The 23,168-nt window shown below is 41.9% G+C and overlaps 5 protein-coding genes across 5 annotated transcripts in view; 4 read left to right on the forward strand and 1 right to left on the reverse strand.

The window, feature by feature from the left end:
* LOC307151409 (histone H4) overlaps positions 1 to 3,660 on the reverse strand; it is a 116,687-nt gene extending 113,027 nt beyond the window's left edge. Inside the window, exon 1 of the mRNA XM_079859412.1 lies at positions 3,651 to 3,660. The gene's annotated coding sequence lies outside the window, so the exon portion shown is untranslated. The remainder of the gene's footprint in view (positions 1 to 3,650) is intronic.
* LOC307151399 (histone H2A-like) lies at positions 186 to 813 on the forward strand. The gene has a single exon (XM_079859402.1). The coding sequence runs from the start codon at positions 211 to 213 to the stop codon at positions 595 to 597; it is 387 nt and encodes a 128-aa protein (XP_079715528.1). The 5' UTR covers positions 186 to 210; the 3' UTR covers positions 598 to 813.
* On the forward strand, positions 1,378 to 1,862 carry LOC307151396 (histone H3.2-like). The gene has a single exon (XM_079859396.1). It carries the CDS (start codon positions 1,405 to 1,407, stop codon positions 1,813 to 1,815), a length of 411 nt encoding a protein of 136 aa, XP_079715522.1. The 5' UTR covers positions 1,378 to 1,404; the 3' UTR covers positions 1,816 to 1,862.
* A 1,790-nt stretch (positions 3,661 to 5,450) lies between the features above and the next one.
* On the forward strand, positions 5,451 to 5,816 carry LOC307151413 (histone H4; the record flags this gene model as incomplete). Its single annotated transcript, XM_079859416.1, has 1 exon — positions 5,451 to 5,816. The coding sequence occupies one exon, from the start codon at positions 5,451 to 5,453 to the stop codon at positions 5,760 to 5,762; it is 312 nt and encodes a 103-aa protein (XP_079715542.1). The 3' UTR covers positions 5,763 to 5,816.
* Positions 5,817 to 5,826: 10 nt separating this feature from the next.
* On the forward strand, positions 5,827 to 6,940 carry LOC307151400 (histone H2B; the record flags this gene model as incomplete). Its single annotated transcript, XM_079859403.1, has 1 exon — positions 5,827 to 6,940. Exon 1 carries the CDS (start codon positions 6,566 to 6,568, stop codon positions 6,938 to 6,940), a length of 375 nt encoding a protein of 124 aa, XP_079715529.1. The 5' UTR covers positions 5,827 to 6,565.
* Positions 6,941 to 23,168: the final 16,228 nt, after the last annotated feature.

Here is a 23,168-nt window from a genome sequence, read left to right on the forward strand (position 1 = left end):
ATTTTCATTTTTAGGTGAACTATCCCTTTAATACTCGTGTATAGTAATCCCCGCCAGAAAGGGTGTTGGGCTTTGGAGGGAAGTTCAGTGATTGGTTTGAATCTTTACAGACTCTAAACCAATGGGCTACTGGCACTCTCGTTTAAATACAGTGTGTGGAAAGACATTCTATTGTTTTAGATTGAGGTGTTGGAAGTAACTGAGCTAATAATGAGCGGAAGAGGCAAAACTGGTGGTAAAGCCCGAGCCAAGGCTAAGACTCGCTCCTCCAGGGCGGGACTGCAGTTCCCTGTCGGCCGTGTTCACAGGCTTCTGCGCAAAGGAAACTACGCCGAGCGCGTCGGTGCCGGAGCTCCTGTTTATCTGGCGGCGGTGCTCGAGTACCTCACCGCTGAGATCCTGGAGCTGGCTGGAAACGCCGCTCGGGACAACAAGAAGACCCGCATCATCCCCCGTCACCTGCAGCTGGCGGTGCGCAACGATGAGGAGCTCAACAAACTTCTGGGCCGAGTGACCATCGCTCAGGGCGGCGTGCTGCCCAACATCCAGGCCGTGCTGCTGCCCAAGAAGACCGAGAAACCCGCCAAATCCAAATAAACAGATTGAAGACTGGGTTACTGAAACAACGGCTCTTTTAAGAGCCACCCATTTTATCTGACAACGAGCGCTTTTCTATGTTTGCAAACACCATAAACTCATTTGTTTGAGGGGGAAGTAACCCATTAAATCTATAAAATGTATGATTTCTCTACATCAACATTAACGGGTATTATCGTAGTTGTGCGCATGCTTATGAGCACATTATGATCCCCTAACACGTGTTTGCTACCCAACCCATCTCACCTAATAATAAAATATAGTTGTCTACCAGCCTTGATAGCTTACTGTATGTAATAAAAATTGATTATCTGAAATGAATTAAAAAAATCCATTAGCATATCAGCTTCAAGAAATTGGTCATCAATGTTACTCTGGGTCTTTTGCCCTTTATGCTGATTTACGGAACGTCCCCCTGTTTTACGGGACGGATGGAAACCCTACTGCGTCTCGCTGCAGTGCTTTTACACAGACTGTAATGTGACTTTGTTCTAATCCAAAATCTGCACAACCACTGGGAATTAAGGCGAGTATTTCAGAACAAATAAATACAATATTGTGAGTATAAAGGCGGGCAAAGTAGTCAACGGAACAAAGCATCTCGAGCGGGAAACCCTCAGCTTGTTTGAAAAGAGGAAACGCGCAGTCATTGGCTGGCACTCATGCGCAGACATCACGTAATAGCCAATCAGAAGGCCTGCATTCTCGCGTCACTATGAGCTCGTGGCGGTTCAAAGCTTTAAAAGCGGGTGTTTAACGTAGAGCAGCATTTCCAGCGCAAGCAGGACAGAGAGAAAGACCGCAGCAATGGCAAGAACCAAGCAGACCGCTCGTAAATCCACCGGTGGTAAAGCCCCGAGGAAGCAGCTCGCTACTAAAGCCGCCCGTAAGAGCGCTCCGGCCACCGGCGGCGTCAAGAAGCCTCACCGCTACCGGCCCGGGACCGTGGCTCTGCGGGAGATCCGCCGCTATCAGAAGTCCACCGAGCTGCTGATCCGCAAACTGCCCTTCCAGCGGCTGGTGAGAGAAATCGCTCAGGACTTCAAGACGGACCTGCGCTTCCAGAGCTCCGCTGTCATGGCCCTGCAGGAGTCCAGCGAGGCTTATTTGGTCGGTCTGTTTGAGGACACCAACCTGTGCGCCATCCACGCCAAGAGGGTCACCATCATGCCCAAAGATATTCAGCTGGCCCGCCGCATCCGCGGAGAGCGCGCTTAAACCCGCGTCTGCGTCAACCCACAACGGCTCTTTTAAGAGCCACTTCAGTTTAAACTGAATGAGGGAATTTCTAGTGTAACATTGAAAATAACAAATATTAAACATCAGGGTCCTACGCAGTATGATATTTGTTTAAATTTCCAAATCTGAATAATCAGGAGAGACCGTATATCGAGCTGCACAACCATATATGGCTTAGAGCGGGTCATTATTAGACTGGAAATACATGATCTGATTATTGATATTCATTTTAAACATTGTAGGTAACTAATGTAACAATTATAGTTTTTTTTTTTTAAACTGTAGTTTGCTATGGGATAACATCATGTTAATTTGTAACAAATACTCACTTTGGATGTTTGATGCCACATATACATTTTATTTTAAAATTCAAAATAAAATAAGAAATAAGAAAGTGCAATGTGTACTCATTCCAAAGTGCTCATTCCAAAAGACAGTGGTAACACTTTACAATAAGGTTTCAATTTTTAACATTATTCTTTAAAGGGAAAGTTCACCCAAAATTTAAAAAATTTAAAATTCTGTCATTTACTCACTTTCAAGTTGTTTTGACTAAACATGTATGGATTTCTTCCTTCTGTTGAACACAAAAAATGTATTTTATAGAATGATGGTTACCAAACCGTTTCTGGCCCCATTGCCTTTTTTCATACTATGGAAGTATGTAATGTAATATGTATAAAAATGGTTTTAAGCCAGTTATTGATATATTCTGCTATAGTGTGTCAGTAGGAAATATCAGTTTGTTTGTTTTTTTTATTTCCAAACATATATATATATATGAACATATATGGTTATATAGATAAGTATGTTTGTTTGTGTGTGTATATATATATATATATATATATATATATATATATATATATATATATATTTTACACAAAATAAAAATCATAAAGTTAAAACTGTATGAAACCAAAGTGTCCGAGGTCAATGCAGGTTATAAAGCGACAATGTTCATATGACTTGGTTCAAATGTTCTCTGTTTCATGATGCTGGACATTTAGATTTTGTGGTAAGTATATTATACCTTTCTTCAGTACAAGTAGCCATAAGCTGCTAATAACAATCGTGAACATTGTCTTAATTTTCTTTTTCAGCATCTTCAGTTATATGTGGTTCATGCTGTTTTTTTCTTTTCGATAAGAAAAAAGTTAATACACAAAATTGACTATGATGTATGAAGGGCAGAACAGGTTTCATCAACCACCCTGCAGAGTTAAGCTCCGACCCCTATCAAACATACCAAAACCTGTTAAAAGTCTTCAGATTTACTGCGAAATTACAGGCGCGTGTTTGAATAGGACTGGAGCTGAACTCTTCAGGACAGTGAGACAGTTCAGCAGTGTAAAAACATAAGACATTTACATGCCTCAATTTTAGGACACTTAGACATGTCATACATGCAACCTATTTTGCATATTACTTTTTTTTTCCATCACATGAAATACAAATATTAATTACTTTTTTTATATATACCTTAATTTTATATATGTATGGGACATACAACTCATGAAACCTATCAAAATATATCAAAAACTCCTTTCAATTTATTTTACTCAAGTCTAGATTACATAAAAAGTAACATGAAAGGATGTTTTGCTGATCATTTTCCACTCTTGTCTGTTTAAGGTTTAAAATGTATGCGGTCAGTAAAGTTGTTAAGGAGTATCAAACATAATCCTGCATTTTAGCATTGCAGTTTTAATACAATATTTTTGTCTGTATCTCGTTTTCTAGATTCCCATTACTAAAAAGGTGAAAAAACACAGGCCTAAACAGAAGATAAAACAGATGTGCCACTCCATTATAACCCAATTAATCCCACTGGTAACAATTGTGACCGGATTGTGGCGAGCCATTCGTTAGTCTGGTTGTTTGATGAGAAAAAGATGAAATGTAGTTGCAATAAACGCGTCAAGAATCCGCACAGAAAGGAACTATTTTCTATTTTTTCTACTTTCAATATATATATATATATATATATATATATATTGTTTTATGGTGTCTATTCCTATCCACCTTCTACCTTATTTTATTTATTCTCAGGTAAGGTAAAGTAAGTCAAATTCGATCTAAATATAAAGTATAAATTCATATACAGTCGAAAGACTTCTCCGTGGTATAGTTCAGCTCAATTCTTATTTTTCAGTAGACTCAAAGTAGACAGGTTCTTTTACATTGATTATAAGTGTTTTTATTATATCAAAATCAACTGGGTTACACACTAGTTTAAAAGGAAATAAAACAAAAACCAAAACTCAAAAAAAAAACAGTTCACAAGCTTCAGCTCCAGGTGGCGGGCTTAGACCATTGAACTGAGGAGAGGCCGACGGGGTCTGTCCAGCGTCTGACGTTGACATATTACATTTTGTTTTTATACTCCGTTTCACACCCACTTATCACATATTCAATCATTTAAAGACAATTTATCCAATCCAAAATCTTGATCTATGGTCAACCCTTTCAACTCCTTCAAGAACTCCTTATAAAAAGCCCTTCTTTCCTTTGTTCTCCTTCTCCTCGCTCGGTTCCTTTGTCGTCTTCTTCGCTTGGTCTACAAAACAACAGGTAGTACTTTCTAACTCTACTTTTCTTAGATACATGTTGTTTACTACTTAATGTTACTTTTATTTATTGGTTAAATACTTATACATGTGTATATTATTGCATGCATTTCTACAATCAAGATTATTGTCAAACTAGAATACAATGTTTCTCTAAATACAACAGTTCAATAATAAAGACCTTTCCATGATTGTTTCCATTGTCTTTCTTAATAAAACAATTTCACAATAAAGGCTTTTACCAAACAAGTTGTATTGTATATTCTTAATAAACCAAATTCAATAAAAGACTTATACAAAACAGTTTGCATTGTCTCTTTCTTAATAAACCAAATTCAATAAAAGACTTATACAAAGCAGTTTGCATTGTCTCTTTCTTAATAAACCAAATTCAATAAAAGACTTATACCAAACAGTGTTTTCTTCTTATACAACACTCTATTCTACTTGGTTATACAGTTAGTAGCATACATATCATATATATGGAGATCACAGATCAATCCAGAGAAATTGCATACATATGTTTTTCCCTTTTAAAACTACAAATGGTGATTAACTTCATATCTGTCTTTATAAATGAGGCGTATCATAGAATAAATTGCATGTTTACTTAACAATATATATATATATATATATATATATATATATATATATATATATATATAATCTTTTATATAAAAAAACGACTGAACGAATGATACGCGGATTATTTAACCAAGTCTTTAAATTGAATTGGATTAAATGGGTAAAGAATTTAACTTTGATAATGTGATATGTCGTCTTGCCTTGTAGACTTGTAGAAAATCATTTATCAACTAGTACTACTGTAAAATATATGAATTTGTTAAATACAATTTATGAAACCAGAATTTTAATATGAAACAAAGCTCTAGCTATGTTTTGGAGGAGGGGTGTGTGTCATATCATGTGACGCATCGCTGGTTTCTGTCAGGTCCTGTAAGCAAATGTAAATTCTTCCTTGTAACACACAACTAACTATTCGTTCATTGTCGATCATTGGCCGACGGAAAGTAGTCAGAGTGAATCATGTCTGGAAGAGGCAAAGGCGGTAAAGGTCTCGGGAAAGGAGGCGCTAAGCGTCACCGTAAAGTTTTGCGTGATAACATCCAGGGAATCACCAAACCCGCCATTCGTCGTCTGGCTCGCCGCGGCGGCGTCAAGCGCATCTCCGGTCTGATCTACGAGGAGACCCGCGGAGTGTTGAAGGTGTTCCTGGAGAACGTGATCCGCGATGCCGTCACCTACACCGAGCACGCCAAGAGAAAGACCGTCACCGCCATGGATGTTGTGTACGCGCTGAAGAGACAGGGACGCACCCTGTACGGCTTCGGCGGATAAACGCCTGAAACCAGGAGAAACCACACAAACCCAACGGCTCTTTTAAGAGCCACACACTCTGCCACATAAAGAGTTAATGTGCTGACCATGTCAATCATAGAATCAAGTATAAAAAAGCTTTGTTTTCTGAATCCAGGATGAGCTTCACCGAAACTCGTAAATAACGTTTCACAGTAATAAATTGAGACTGTCAACATATTTTTATTTTCTTTAACAGATAACATGTAAAAAAAATGTCATGCATGTTAATCTATTGAATGAATGTTTGTCTACGAAACTAACAAAAAAAGCAATTAACGCTGTATCAAAATAATATTACAGTTAGCAGAAGTGAAGATGTAGACTTACATATATTACATTAGTTATATATTGAACAGTCAAATGAGCTTATATTTGCTTTTTCTGTCATTTAAACATCTCAATAATAGTTTTGTGATGACGCGCTGCTTTTTTTTTTTCTTTTTCTAAACTCCCTCAATGGATTTATAAGGGGTTTAAAATGACTCGATGATGCACAATATTGGAACCGCTTATTTTCTCAAAAATTTTGAATAAAAGAGCGGGAAACGAAACAACGGAAACTATGGGGGTGGTAGGCGGGACTATTATTTATCCGCCTGTGATTGGGCCGCTTGATGCGTCGAGTTGTCCAATGAAGTACGAGTTTATGGGTTTGGCCTATGAAAACAGACAATCAGAGATTTCCGTATCCCTTTGAAAATTAGCATAGGGCAGTGAATAAATACCTCTGCATCACACAAGAGGAAACATAACGTTGTCAGTCTTTTTGATCTCGTATCATCATGCCTGAACCAGCAAAGTCCGCGCCTAAAAAGGGCTCAAAGAAGGCCGTCACCAAGACCGCCGGTAAGGGAGGAAAGAAGCGCAGAAAGTCCAGGAAGGAGAGTTATGCTATCTATGTGTACAAAGTCCTGAAGCAGGTACATCCTGACACCGGCATCTCCTCCAAGGCGATGGGCATCATGAACTCTTTCGTCAACGACATCTTCGAGCGCATCGCCGGTGAGTCGTCTCGCCTCGCGCACTACAACAAGCGCTCCACCATCACTTCTAGAGAGATCCAGACCGCCGTGCGTCTGCTGCTGCCCGGAGAGCTGGCCAAACACGCCGTGTCCGAGGGCACAAAGGCCGTCACCAAATACACCAGCTCGAAGTGAGACGTGCCTGACTTCAACTACCCCAAAGGCTCTTTTAAGAGCCACCCATCTTCTCAGATAAAGAGCTAATTGAAATTTTTTTTTATTCTATGCAGCTCTTGAATCTAAGAGAATTTTGATGAGTCTGTTAAAATATGGTTGATTCTTAGACTATGGGCACTTTTATGTTCTTTGGTTATGTTTAAAAATACATATAATTTTAGACATTAAAACCACTTTAAAAACTTTGTTACCTTTCCCCCCCCCATACTTTTCTACCTCCTTATAAGTTGCAAAATCACTGTTTTCTTGTCACACACCCAGACTTTTTAACTTCAATGTAAATAGTTTAAAAATGACTTATCTGGTAACTATTAATACCTGAATTAAGCACTAGTAAAACAATTAAAACACATTATAGTATTTAATGTGAGACACTATCAATATGACCTTTTTATACAAAATATAGCTGTTGCACAGTATTGATGTCATTTGCACCATAAAACTGTAGTGTCCCTTTGAAAGGTTTGTGTGAAAGATTGTTTAGGTGGTTTCTATGGAAAAGTTCAGTGATAGAGCACATGTTGGACATGGAGGGTATTAAAATTTTCATCAACAAATTATGAAAAATAAAGGTAAAAATTGCTTGATCAGTTAATATATTTATTCTATGTTATTTCCAAACAGCATACCTTCAAGGGTGTTTTTAAAAAGCTAAATATTTTGAATACATGAAATGCTAAGTATTAATTCAAAGCTAATCAGTGAAGCTATCTTCCATTTTTTCACAAAAAACTACAGAAATGTAATTTCCACCACACTGCCCTCTGTTGTGGACATGACATTTATGGTTACAAATTACAATTCAAATGGATTGCTAGAGTATATTTGTGCAATACTTTTTATATTATAATATATTACAGTACTTTTTATATTTATATTATGATATTTTTATTTCTAAATTACAACTCGAATTCTGGAAAAGTTGGGATGTTTTTTTTTAATTTGAATAAAATGATAACTAAAATACTTTCAAATCACATGAGCCAATATTTCACAATAGAACATAGATAACATGTTTAAACAGAGAAATTTTAAAATTTTATGCACAAAATGAGCTCATTTCAAATTTGATACCTGCTTCAGGTCTCAAAATAGTTGGCACGGGGGTAACAAATGGCTGATAAAGCAAGAAATTTTGAAAAGATTCAGCTGGGAGAACATCTAGCATCTAATTAAGTTAATTGATATCAGGTCTGTAACATGATTAGCTATAAAAGGGATGTCTTAGAGAGGCAGAGTCTCTCAGAAGTAAAGATGGGCAGAGTGTGTAAAAAGATCGTGGAATACTTCAAAAACCCATTTAAGCCCACCCGCAACTATAGTTGCCGCAGTGTATAGTTGTCATTTTCCTTAAGTATGTTTCTAGATGTGATATATGTTGTATGTCTCAATGGCATGCAAGCAAGCAAGCAAACAACCAAATAAAGGATTTCAAGGAAAAAATAAATATAAAAAGGTATTCACTACCTTCCTGTCACATAAGGCTGTCAACTTCCTACCCCTACTTCCAGGAAGAATGGTGAAGGCAAACCCAGGGGGGCAGGGTTTAATATTTTATTGAAGGTTCCCCGGGCACCGCCATTGATTAGCGGACCCCCACCTGCTGTTAGCATTCCATTGACTCCCATTCATTTTGGCGTCACTTTGACAGCGAATAACTTTACATCTGAGGCGTTTAAAGACTCCATTTGTCCATTTTTTATTTCTAAACAAACATGAAAATGTATAAAAGGCTCCATTACCTTGTAGCTTATGCTCGACCCCCAGGAAGTGAGTGCTTCTAATTGACTTCACTTGTCTCCGTTGAAACCTATGGGGTCGCTGTGTCCATTTCTTTTACTGTCTATGGGCAAACCCTCCCAAAGAAAGGTCATTTTCATGTTACAAATAAGTATTTTTTGTTGACATTATATATAATCATCCAAACAAAACAAATCTTACAAAATGGCAACTATAGTTGCTGGTGGGCAATGCCTTGTAAGTACATATTTCAGAGACCCCAGGCAACAAAATGTAATTTTGTAACAATAAATAAATATATATATATTCGGAAGTAAAAAATTAAAAAAAAAAAAGAAATGGCTGAATCGTGGTTAGTGGACGAGGTGCAGACGTTCCTCTCGTTGGTTGCCGAGGAGCGGATCCAGCAAGAGCTGGATGGGGCGACACGGAATGAAAAAGTGTTCCAAGAAGTAGCTCAGCTCTTAGCCGCACACGGCTACCACCGGACCTACAAACAGTGTAGGGACAAATTAAAAAAACTTAAAAGTGACTACAGAACCATAAAGGATCACAACGGCCGGAGTGGTGCAAACAGAAGAACGTGGAAGTGGTTCGACCAAATGGACGCTATCTACGGAAGTCGACCTGCGAGCAATGGGAGAGAGGGTGCCCTGGACTCGGCCACCTCATTGTTGGACAGCACAATCGAGGATGGTACGTTGTGTTATGTTAACAATATATTAAGTTTGAAAGCTTCACTTTATTGACCATCTATACTGTAAAGCTTTATTTTGTTTTTTACATCTATGCCTATTTAATTATTTTTTAAATGTTCTGGATTTGTTATTGTTGCTGTAGTTTATCTGTAGTTTTGTGTTGCAGTTATTTGTACATTACAAACATTGTACAAACTTTTTGTTTCAGATGCACTGTCTACGATTGATTCATTAGCACTTTCTCCGTGCAGTGATGCCTCAACGTCCCAACTGGTGATAGCAGCGTCGCCACCAGCACGACCGTCTACACCAGCAACCTCCAGCAGCACCAGCAGGACACCAGAGCGTGTGGTACCAGGTTTGAAATATGACTAAACACTTACTGTTACAAATCATATATTTAGACTAAGCTTACTTAATCCTTTTCTTATGTCGATTTGAATGCCTGCACTAAAATTGGATATATCATGAAATCCTGTTGCTCACCATAAATAAATTATTGCTAGCTACTGTAACTTTGTGATTAGTTCACAATTGTAGATCATGGGGTTGTTAATAAACAGTTCTTTCATAAATTAATTGATGATATGTGATTCTGTTAACTTGATTTTTACTCTCAATTTTTGTTTAATTTTAGTAAAAAGTAAACCTTTTGAAAAAAAAAAAATCACAATTATAACTTTTCTTTCTTTGTGTCCAGGCAAGAGGAAACGGAGCATGCACCATCAGGAGCATCTTGCTGTTTTAAGAGAGATGCAGGTGGCTGATATTCAACAGCAGGAACTGAACCGGGCACAGAGGGAGCTCCATTTGCAGATGGCAATCGATGAGTCCCGGCAAGCGAGGGAGCAGGAAGCGGCCTTAAGGACGGAGGAAAATGCACAAACGGCTGCATTCAATCAAGCCTTCCTCAACGTCATGGGGATGCTTGTACAGGCGATGAGTGGCCGGCAAGAACAGAAGAACTCTGTTTTTCTTTTCATAGAATTTTTATACTTCATATGTTTGTGCACAACGTTTAAAGTTTGCTTAGTGTACATTTTTTACTTTTAAATTTGTTTATATATATGTCTTATTTATATATATATTTTTTGCACTACATACATTTGCACAACATTTAAAGTTTGCTTGGTGTACATTTTTTACTTGTAAATTTGTTTATATATATATGTCTTTATATTTTCTTTATTTATATACATTTTTTGCAGTACATACATTTGCACTTTGTGCAGTTTGATCTGTTTACATTTTTCTTTAATAAAATTTACTTGTCAGACGTGTACTTTCCTTTTTGATGCTTTAATATCATGAGCATGTAATAGCTAATTATACATGTAAATGATAAATAATGATAAAAACCTTTTGTAAAACCCCATACCAGACAGCTCCAATTTTGGCAAGTGGGGCATATGACACCCAAAATAAAAAGGTTGCTGTGACTTATGAGCAGCAACCTTTTTATTTTGGGTGTCATGTATGCCCCACTTGAATAGAGTCTATTCTGAATAGAGACATAACCAACATAACATATATTAAGAAAGCCAAGTCTACATAAGAGTTTACAGTTCAAGACTCAGAATTAATCAGACTGTTATTAATATTGAGATATATAAGCTCAAACCTAAAAAATATATATATATATATTAAATGTATACAAATTAAGGTGGCCCTTATTTTTAAAGTTTTGATTTATAATTGTCTGACCCCTATAATTGTCTGAAAAATAATTCAGGCAAAATATGAGCTCATTTGAACAATATTTAGAGGTGGCTCGATGACGTTGAAATCTTGTATAATCAGTTATTATGCTCAATTTGTGATAATTACCACTTGCCTAATTTTATCTAAACTATTTAAATTACATACTTGCTTATTTAATGGCAATTCTGAATTTACACCTATTTTGCACAAAATAAATTCTATGCATTTCTTGCAGAAGCATAAATTGTGTTAACGACGGGCTAACGAAGCCACTTTCACAGAAATGCGTGGTGTTAAGAAACTCTGAACTATTGACTTTGAACTGTGCAAACTTAGTCCAGGCAAAGTAGAGTTTTACGACAGACTAACTGTAAAATTATTTTTTGCAGCTTAGATAATTTCTATGAGGTGTCCAGAACAACATACTAAGTCCTAAGAAATCCTAGTTGAGGAAATATGTTAAATTCTCATCAATCCGAGATGTGTGCCAATAAGGCCAGGCAACAATACACCCCAATGGGGCTATTATTTCCTTTACTCCTATCAAAATGAAACTTTACACAATGAAAGTACCCACGAAAAGTAATTTTTTTTTGTATTACAAGTTTCTTTGAAAATTTATTTTAATATGCAAATGAGCTATACACTAATCGAATATGCCCAAAATACACCCAAATAGGCTTAATTTTTTCCTTTACTTCTACCACAATAAAACTTTACATAGTAAAAGTATACATGAAAAGTAACTTTATTTGTATTACAAGTTTCTTTTGAAATGAATTTGAATATGCACATGAGTGCCACACTTATTGAATATGTCCTAATTTGCATATAGGCAGAAACACCATTCATATGTATGACAAATACATCAGCCCAATCTTCATCCAATCATCCTACTGCCAATGGGTGAGGGCAATGCTGCTTTTAGACTGGCCTCTAACCTGAAAACGATACTCGGTTACTCACGTAACCTCGGTTCTCTCTAGAGAGGGAACGAGTATTGCGTAAGGAACTTACGCTACGGGAAAAGTCATCTTTTCTCGAGATACTGAAGCCAAAAAATTATCCTAAATTTTTCATAATTTGTCAACGCAGTGCAGCAGGCAGCACAGCAGAGCTAGAGCGGGCAATACTGCGTGCTCATTGGCTGCCGCGCGGCAACTGCTTAAGCCTACCAGTGAGCCCCGCGTGACGTCATGCCCAATCAGGGTGCGCGCGCCCTCGCCCGCCAGAAGGGGCGGCGTCAGAGCATATAAAAACAGGGCTCGGAGGCTTAATTCTCTGGTTTCTGTCGAATGAAGCGACATGAGCTCGAGGCGCAAGCACGGCAGGGAACGCAATACTCGTTCCCTCTCTAGAGAGAACCGAGGTTACGTGAGTAACCGAGTATCGTTCTCTTACGAGAGGTTCTCTCGTATTGCGTAAGGAACTTACGCTACGGGAACCCTTTGTCAACGCCGTGCGCGCCATGCATCCACACACAACTCCAGGGGGAGGGGACCCGGGGAGTGAAGAGTGGGGAGAGAGGTGGCCAGCAATGCGGGCCAACACATGTACATAAGCACCCGTAGGGAGAAACAGAGCGGCGCAGCCGGTCTGTATATAAAAGCTTTCCCTGAAAGTGCGGCTCGACCAGAAGAGTCAAATCTAATATCCAGCCTGCGAAGAGCAGGGCATGAACATGATTTTAGACTGCAAGAAGTTTAGCCTGCAGGGCGGGAACTTCCAGGTTATAAAACCTAACAAATGTAGACGGGGAGGCCCAGCCTGCTGCCGTACAAATGTCATAAATGGAAATCCCACTGGACCATGCCCACGATGAGGCAACGCCTCTGGTGGAATGAGCCCGTATGCCCAGAGGGCACTGCAGGTCTTTGCAGGTATGCTGTAGCAATAGCGTCCACTATCCATCTGGATAGCGTCTGTTTCGAGGCGGCGAGACCCTTGGTGTGCCCACCAAACGAAACAAAGAGCTGCTCTGAGAGCCTGAAGGCTGCAGAGCGCGTAATATAAAGCCTTAACGCCCTGACAGGGCAAAGGAGGTTATTATCGACCTCGCTGGCTGCCGGCGGCAGGGCTGAGAGGGAGATAACCTGTGCTCTGAAAGGAGTACCCAACACTTTAGGGACATAGCCATGTCTAGGTTTGAGAATGACTAACGAGTCGTTAGGTCCAAACTCGAGACACGACGCGCTAACTGATAGCGCATGCAAGTCACCCACACGTTTTACTGAGGCGAGGGCCAGCAGAAAAACGGTTTTGAAAGTGAGGTATTTGAGACCCACAGAGTCTAGCGGCTCGAAGGGAAAAGCTTTAAGGGCCTCCAGGACCAAAGACAGATCCCATATCGGAAACCGAAGGTGGCCGCGGAGGGTTCAGCCTCCTGGCGCCTCGCAGGAAACGGGTAATGAGTTCGTTTCTTCCTAGTGCGCGGCCGCGCGCCGAGTCGGCGAATGCAGCAATCGCCGCAACATATTGAGCGTGGAGGGGGACCTGCCCGCGTCCAAGAGCTCTTGGAGGAAGTTCAGAACCTGTGGAACCCCACAGGACTGAGAGTTCAAACTCTTCCCTGCACACCATTTGTTAAACACTGACCATTTAGACGCATAGAGCCGCCTCGTCGAGGGGGCTCTGGACTGCGAGATCGTGTTAACTACCCCTTCTGGCAGATCAGCGAATATTCGTTGATTACCCACGCATGCAGAGACCAGCGCTCTGGATGGGGATGCAGAATTGACCCTCGGGCTTGAGAGAGACGGTTTCTCCTCGCCGGAATCGGCCACGGGGCTGTGTCTGACAGGCTCACCAGCTCCGGGAACCAGGGTTGGTTCTCCCAGTGCGGGGCTATGAGGAGCACTGCGCAGCACGTTTCCCTGATCTTTGCTAATACCTGAGGCAGCATTGAGATCGGGGGGAAAGCGTACAACGGGACACTGGGCCAAACTTGGGCCAGCGCATCCTCGCTCTTCGAAAAGAACCTTTTGCACTGAGCGTTCTTGCTTGTGGCAAAAAGGTCCAATTTCGCTTCGCCGAAGCGGCGCCACAACGTCTGTACCGTCTGGCTGTGTAACGCCCATTCCCCTGGGGGAACATTGTCCCTGGACAGTTTGTCCGGGTCGTCGTTCAGGTGCCCGGGCACGTGCGCGGCTCTCAGCGAGCGCAGCGAGCCCTGAGCCCAGACCAAAAGGCGTTCTGTTAGAGCGCGCAGGGCTCTGGATCTGAGTCCGCCCTGGCGGTTCACGTAGGACACCACTGACATGTTGTCTGAGCGAACTAGCACGTGGTGTCCCCGCAAGTATGGGAGAAAATGCTTCAAAGCCTTCTCGACCGCTAACATCTCCAGACAGTTTATATGGAGGTTCCGCTCTGGGCCCGACCAGGGGCCGCAGATTGGTCTGCCCTCGTAAAGCGCTCCCCAACCCATGTTGGACGCGTCTGTCGAGACCACTTTGCGGTGTGAGATGACTCCCATTGTCACTCCCTGTCGGTACCATTCGGGCGCTAGCCAGGGCTGCAGGGCTGAGACACAGACCTGAGTCACGCTGACTTGAGCGCTGCCCGAAACCCACGCTCCGCGGGGTATTTTCGATTTCAGCCAGCATTGAAGCGGGCGCATTCGAAGTAAACCCAGCTGTAGGACCGCTGCGGCTGATGCCATATGGCCTAACAGCTTCTGGAAACGTTTCAGAGGGAGGTATCTGCCCTTTTGGAAGGATGCGGCGAGGTGTCGAACACAGCGCGCGCGCTGTTCTGACAGCCTGGCCGTCATCGCCACCGAGTCCAGTTCTATTCCTAGGAAGGAAATTGACTGACTGGGGATAAGTGAGCTCTTGGCCCAGTTCACCGAAAGACCCAGGCTTTCCAGATGACTGAGAAGCGCTATCTTGTGAGAGATGAGTTCCTCTTTTGACTGCGCTAGAATGAGCCAATCGTCCAGATAGTTCAGAATTCGCATGCCCTGTTTTCTCAGGGGAGCGAGAGCTGAATCCATGCACTTCGTAAATGTACGGGGTGCTAGGGACAGGCCGAACGGAAGGACGGTATATTGATACACCTGGCCGTCGAAGGCGAATCTCAAGAATGGCCTGTGACGGGGTATAATCTGGATTTGAAAATATCCATATATATCTGGAGTCTTTCAGATCGAGATATATAAACCAGTCCCTCGGGCGAATTAGCCCGAGGATCTGCCTGGTCGTAAGCATTTTGAACGGCCGTCTCATGAGAGCCCTGTTCAAATGTCTCAGATCTAATATGGGTCTGAGCCCACCGTCCTTCTTGGGCACGAGGAAATAACGGCTGTAAAAACCCGCCTCGGTCAGAGAAGGAGGAACTCTCTCTATCGCCTTTTTTCGTAGCAGCTTCGCTATTTCTGCATGAAGCAGATGGGCTGCTTCTGCATTCACTTTCGTTTCGGTCCGGGCTTGAAAGCGCGGAGGCCGACGACTGAACTGTAGCGAATAGCCCTGTATTACCGTGTCCAGCACCCATGTCGACACACCCGGAATAGCTTTCCATGCATTCGCACTCATAGCTAGGGGTCGAATGGCCTCTGAGTCCTGCCCGCTGCATAGCGCGGGACGAGGGACCTGCAGTGGCGGGCGCGCGGTGCGCGCTGAGACAGTGCTGCGAGACGGGGACTCGCTGATAGCAGTGACCGGCCGGATTGCGCTGAGAGAGCGCGCGTGAGTGTTTATAGCAGAGTGTGAACGCGGGGGAGCGGGCACAGGACTCTTTATTAAAACACGGCCGGTGGCAGTGGCGATATCTGAACCCTGAACGTGTGAGACAGAGCGAACAGCGTGTGGTTGTGAGCACTCGTGAGCGGGCACATTTCCTACACTTAACACTCGAGCGGCAAGTGCGCGCTTTATGTGAGTGTGCTCTGTGGGGTACACAGGGGGAATTGTGCTTGTGTGTAGAAATGAACACTGGGTCGTGGGCATATTTACTACACTCAAACACCGTCGGCGTGAGCCGAATAACCAGAATTAACACTCTTTTCCAGATTTTCTGGGCCGCTGTACGAACAGCGTTTGTGTGCAGGCGAGCGAGTTGTATAACTGACTCATTGGCTGCAATACACACACTTTCTGCGTGTGAGAAGCTGGCCGCGAGCTTGGATCAGCGAACAGCATAAAAAATTTTGCTGCCAGAGCCGGGATCGAACACGGGTCTCTGGTGTGAAAGCCTGTTATTCTGCCACTGAGCCACAGGGGAAGAGTGCATAGGCTATCGGTTCGCTCGCGGGTCATGTTTGTCGGCGATAGCGTGCAGACGTGCGTGTATTATAACAGGCTCGTTGCTGCCACATTAACATTTTCAGCCGCCTAAACTCAGAGGGGGCTGAGAAACGTATGGGAAATGGAGAATGGCCCGGCCTCAGCGGGGCTACAAACATCTCCCTCCTCATTCCGCCGGTGAGTGAGGCACGCGGGGTGCTGAGCATTACTCGTGACCGTCCGCTCTGACATCCCTGAGAACGGCGCAGTTTGCGCGGGAAGCGGGGCGAGTAGCCGGAGCGTCGTCATGTTTTGCAGGCGAGCGTGTAAGGTAACAGGCTCGTTTACTGCAATATTAATATTTCCAGCCGCCTGAACTTAGAGGGGACTGAGAAATATGTGAGAAAGGCGGAAGCCAAGCCTCGGTGGGACTCGAACGCTCTCTTTCCTCCTATCACCGGCGAGTGACGGACGCGGGGACAGTAGCTTTCTTGTAACGTAAAGAAAACTAACCCCGCGACTGTCAGCTTCTGCAATCCCTTGTGAGCGGCGCAGTCCGCGCGGCTCGAACAGAGGGAGAGAGTGCGGGGAGAGCGAGTAGCCAGAGAGCGTTATCATGTTTGCAGGCGTGCGTGTACTGTGACAGGCTCGTTTACTGCAATATTAATTTTTCCAGCCGCCTGAACTTAGAGGGGACTGAGAAATATGTGAGAAAGGCGGTAGCCAAGCCTCGGTGAGACTCGAACACTCTTTTTTCTCCTATCACCGGCGAGTGACGGACGCGGGGACAGTAGCTTTCTTGTAACGTAAAGAAAACTAACCCCGCGACTGTCAGCTTCTGCAATCCCTTGTGAGCGGCGCAGTCTGCGCGGCTCGAACAGAGGGAGAGAGTGCGGGGAGAGCGAGTAGCCAGAGAGCGTTATCCTGTTTGCAGGCGTGCGTGTACTGTGACAGGCTCGTTTACTGCAGTATAGATATTCCCAGTAGCCTGAACTAGGAGGGGACTGAGAAATATGTTAGAGATGGAGGTTAGACCGGCCTTGGCGGGTCTAGAACACTCTTTTCTCCTTTCGCCGGGCGGGGGGGGGGGGGTAGCTTTCTTGTAACGTAAAGAAAGCTAGCCCCGTGACCGTACGCGTCTGCGATCCCTTGTGAGCGGCACGTTTTGCGCGGCTCGAACAGAGGGAGAGAGCGAGCCCCGTAATCATCCGCATCTCTAACACACCTTGTGAGAGGCGCAGTTGCGCGGCTCGACAGAGGGAGAGAGAGAGCGGGGAGAGAGAGTGTGTGTCGCAGCGGCGAACACACACAGCATGTAAAGATACATCAGTAAAACACATAATGAGAAAGGATATATCGCCGGATAGCTGAGCTGGCACGGCAGGCTGAAGGCGGCGAAGATTCGTCCGGCTTCCTCAGGCTGTCCTAGGCTGGCTCGTTGCTGGTTTCGACGGCGACGGCTTCTCTCAGAGAGCAGCGATGCGAAGAGCTTCGCTGAAGAGACAGAAATCAGAGAATTAAGCCTCCGAGCCCTGTTTTTATATGCTCTGACGCCGCCCCTTCTGGCGGGCGAGGGCGCGCGCACCCTGATTGGGCATGACGTCACGCGGGGCTCACTGGTAGGCTTAAGCAGTTGCCGCGCGGCAGCCAATGAGCACGCAGTATTGCCCGCTCTAGCTCTGCTGTGCTGCCTGCTGCACTGCGTTGACAAATTATGAAAAATTAAGGATAATTTTTTGGCTTCAGTATCTCGAGAAAAGATGACTTTTCCCGTAGCGTAAGTTCCTTACGCAATACGAGAGAACCTCTCGTAAGAGAACTGCCTGGCTTGGTAGTACCTGCCAGGGGTATAACCCCCACTGGTATAGTCTTCAGGGTCGGTAACAACAGGTAACAACAACATGGAGAGGTTTCTTTTTTATTTTTTTTATTTTATGTTAGTGTTTTTCTTTAACTAACCTAGATATTGCTGTTGCTAGCTTCTCATAACAATGCAAAGCTACTTTACAAACGGTAGAAGAAGGTAGAAGCATATCAACGCCTGGTCTGAAATACTTGCTAACTACAAAAAGAGAAGCAGTTTTGGAGTCTGGCAAAATTATTTTAAAGATCTGGAATGTCTGGAAAGTGTGTCTATCTGGTTTTTCATCTGTCTTCTGTGTGAGAGTGAATCGTTTAGTTGGTAAGAATGACTTCTGCCTGTAATCTCGTAATCTTACCAACAATACCAATCATTTGTAAATCTACCAGCCCAAAATTTAATCTCACCACGTTACTAATGACTAAGATGGCTATTCTGACTTTCTGCTGATGTTATCTGTGGGGGAATGTCATTAGGTAAGGCTTGTTCGCAAAAAAAAAACAACAACATTGTGTAAAGTTTCATTTTGATAGGAGTAAAGGAAAAAAATAACCCCATTGGGGTGTATTGTTGTCTGGCCCTTGGCACACATCTCAGATTGATGAGAATTTAACATATTTCCTCAACTAGGACTTCTTAGGACTTTTATTATGTTGTTCTGGACACCTCATAGAAATGATCTATAAGCTGCAAAAAAATATTTTACAATTAGTTCTATTTTTGGCTCCAAAATTAGTTACTTTGCCTGGACTAAATGTGAAAAGATGCGTATCATCAGTTATCTTACAATAGTCAAATGTATGTTGTGTAAGATATTTTTGGTTAAATAATTAATAAAGTACTCACATTGAACTGTGATCAAGTAATAGGCTATGTGATTTGATGCATTCTGCAAACTGTGTGTAGTATTGAATACAATGCTCAATGCTAAACGTTTTAGAATGAAGAATTTTGCTGACTTGTAGAATTGCCTACAAAAACAGCGAACTTTGATGTGCTTGAGCTACCTCTAAATATTAATATTTTTGCCCCATTTTTTTTCTGGGGTGTTTTTAGCATAAATGGAACAAATCTAGTGGGTCAGGCTGCAGAAAACCGGAAAACATATTTTTTTTTTCGTACATTTAAGTGCCACCCTAATACAAATATTATGTGAATGTACTAGGATAACAACCACAACTAGTGTAGCAAGTGGGTTCATGCTCCATTTTAAATCTGAATATATCTTTGAAATCATCCATGCTGTGGAGTATATCAGGGGAGTTTTTGTTTTTTTTAAGAGAAGGCTGATTAGATTCTTAACAAATATTTTATTGCCCTGTAGACACCCATTTACAGTCTATGGCTAATGTCTGGCGAGGAGAACTGGCCCATTCATGATTTATTGTAGTCAATCGACATACCTTTCACACCTCTGCCGAGACTATGAGACTTAATCTTCATTATTCTTTTATCGTTATTCTTTTGTTTGAATTCAGCCATTATAGCCGTTATTCTGGCATTATGCTTGGCCATCTACAGCTCTGTCATCCCACTATACTTGAATATTCCACCTATTATTTTAAGTCTTGTTAGAAAACAAAAAATATATATATTTTTGGGACCTTATTTGAATTCTTTTAACAAATTAAAGTATGTAGAATAGGTCTTGCAGCAGGTGGATTAGAGCAACAGGTATCATGTCACAATTTAAAAAGATTAATAGTACACTTTTACTTAAAACTCACTTTAAACCACCATTGAGTATCATATTCCGCTCGTGGTTTAAAATAGTGTTTTGACATGAAATGGAATAGAAATGTTATTCTGTATGACAAAATATTTTAAAAACATGTGATAATTATTTCTCCAAATATGCACGTAATTGGATAAGAGCCCTGACGTATGCTGTATATTGCATGTAAATGAACACAAATAAACCTGAGAAAACATAATTGACTGCATTATGAGTGATGATTCCTATTCAAAATATCACTTACAGATTAATAATTTTGCACTCCAGGAATAAATTAAGAATTTAATGTCACTGCAAAGCAGATTTATCATAAACAGTGGTCAAATATCAAAGCTGGGGTTTTATTTATTATTAATATTATATTAATATTATATTTATTTATAATAAATGGGTTAATAAATATGCAAGGGAAACTTCTTCAAATACTGCACAAACGTTTATTGACAACACACTTTACAGAACAGACATAAGTTAGTCAACTATTCAAGTAACGCATCAGAGCCTCACGGACATCCCTGCCCTCCTCCTCTACAGGCTGTGCCAGTGCCAGCACAGGCTCTGCTGCTGAAGGTGTATCCCATGCACTCTCATAGGCCTCTCCATGACTCTCACAAAGGTTATGTAGAGCACAGCATGTCAGCACCATAGATTTCACAAGGTCGAACGCACAGTCATTTATTTTCATAAGGCAACGCCATCTTCCTTTTAATCTATCAAAAGCATTTTCAACTACTACACATGCTGTAGATGTTCATGTTGTAGACCCGCTGTTCCGCTGTCAGCCGTCCAGTGTCAATGAATGGTTTTAAGAGCCAGTTCTGCAAGAGATAGGCAGAGTCTCCAAGGATGTAGTAGCCAACATTCACCCCAGCAATGTTTTCGGTGCAAGCTTGGTATGTGGTTTCCACGGCTTGCCACCTCCCACAGTGTGGACAGTCTCAAAACCCGAGCATCATGCAGGCTTCCAGGCAGTCCTGTGAAAACATTCCAGAAATGTCCCTTTCCATCCACAACACCTTGAAGGATGATGGAGTGCCAGCCTTTACGGTTGAAATAGTCACAGTGATAGTCTTGTGGTGCTATTATGGGTATGTGTGATCCATCAATAGCACCAATACACTGTGGGAGTCCCCTGTTCTCAATGTAGGCAGCCATTTCTTTAAACCTCTCCTGATCTGGAAAACGAATTTGTTCTGGTACCAACAACGTCTCTGCTGCAGCACAGAACTCCTGAACACAACGACACACAGTTGAAATGCTTACTCCAAAAAGATGTCCAACACTTCTGTACTCAGAGCTGGTTGCAAGCTTCCACAGTGCAATGGCTACTCTCTTCTTTAGAGGTACACACACGCGGAAGTTTGTGTCCCGTCTCTCCATCGCAGGACGCAGTTTGTTGCACAAGTGGATAAATGTTTCTTCCGACATTCTAAAGTTCTCCAACCACTGCGTGTTTGTAAAACCAGGAACAATCACATCCCACCACTCAGAAGCTCTGTTAAATGTCCAAATAGATGGTCTGTGGCGGCGACTTTGCGAAATATGATACATCTGAAATACATAGATTACACATTTTAATACATAATATTGGCAGCTAAATTCATTATATGCTTTGTGACGATATAGCGATTGAGACAACAATGCTATCATTAGCAACAACAATGCTATCAGTGGTAATGTGAGTACTAAATTAGACTGGTCAACTCTTTATGAAGAGGATCTATTGGCTTATTATACTAACACAGATTAATATCTAAGTAATGTTTATTTGCCCAGAGAAGCTATTCTGTGTAAGGATGTTAACTGTCGAATTGAGGAGCACAAGAGTAATCTAAGTGCCATGTATGATGATGTTGTGGCCGCTCTGTTTGAGGGTGGTAAACCTTTTCAAAAACACAAGAGAAACAGGGCCTATAATATTAGACCAGGATGGAATGAGCATGTAGCTACATATCACATTGAAGCTCGGGAAGCCTACAAGCTTTGGGCCCTGGCTGGGAGACCTAGGCAAGGCCCTGAGCTTGAGAATAAAAAGCTTGCCAATGCCAGATATAAGTATGCTGTTAAATTTGTATCTCGAAATGAGCAAGCCATGAGGGCTGACTCTATGGCCAGAAAAATGATGAGCAACAATATTACTGACTTTTGGAAAGAGGTAAGGTCCCTTAATAACTGTAAATCTTCCCTTCCTTGTATTGTCGAAGGTGTCTCTGGAGAAGATAATGTTGCTGAATTATGGAGACAGCATTATTGCTCCCTTTTTAATTATTTAAAACATGATTCACATGTGGAGGACTCTGCTATCAGTAATGAATCAATAAGTATTCTGACACATGAGGTATTTGATGCCATATGGAAATTACCTAACAACAAAGCATGTGGTATGGATTCAATAACTGCAGAGCAACTGAAAAATGCCAGTCATAGGCTTGCTCCCCTTCTAGCAATCAATTTTACTGGTTTGTTGATCCATAGCATACTACCAGATTCAATGTTATCTATTCTGGATTAAGGATAAAGCTGAAAAAGTTGGCTGCCTGGATAATTATAGACATATACAGTAGCATTGGCCAGTATTTTATCTAAGGTAATGGAAATAATCCTTCTTGATAGAGTGAGTGGGTATATCTCTACCCTGGATAATCAGTTTGGTTTTAAGCCAAAACATGGCACAGACATGTGTATTTATGCTCTTAAAGAAATAGTGAATTTGTATAAGGCTAAAAAATCTACTATTCTCATGTATTTTATTGATGCCTCTAAAGCATTTGATCGAGTGAATCACAAACAACTTTTTATTAAGCTAAAGCAAAGGGGAGTACTTGGGTATATTGTGAGGGTTCTTGCCTATTGGTATGCCCACCAGCAGATGCATATCAAATGGGGGGGGGGGGGGGGGGGGGGGGTAGCATATCTGCCCCATTTGGAGTGTCCAATGGTGTTAGGCAGGGAGGTATTTTGTCCCGTTTTATTTGATTTATATATGGATGAACTGTCAAGGAGACTTAATGGTTGTAACACTGGCTGTATGATTGGTGGCATGCTGGTGAATCATCTTATGTATGCTGATGATCTTGTTACTCTTAGTCCAAGTAGTGCTGGGCAGCAGGAGCTTCTTAATATATGCTCTGATTATGGGGTGGAATTTGATATAAAATACAATTCCAGCAAAAGTGCTGTTCTAATATGCAGAACGAAACAGGATAAATGGCTCAATTTTCCTGTGTTC

The sequence above is a fragment of the Squalius cephalus genome, assembly GCF_949319135.1.
Source record: "Squalius cephalus genome assembly, chromosome: 23".
NCBI classification, from domain to species: domain Eukaryota; kingdom Metazoa; phylum Chordata; class Actinopteri; order Cypriniformes; family Leuciscidae; genus Squalius; species Squalius cephalus.

Coding starts and splice junctions, on each gene's coding strand:
- LOC307151399 (XM_079859402.1), top strand. CDS start 211: ATGAGCGGAAGAGGCAAAACTGGTGGTAAAGCCCGAGCCAAGGCTAAG.
- LOC307151396 (XM_079859396.1), top strand. CDS start 1,405: ATGGCAAGAACCAAGCAGACCGCTCGTAAATCCACCGGTGGTAAAGCC.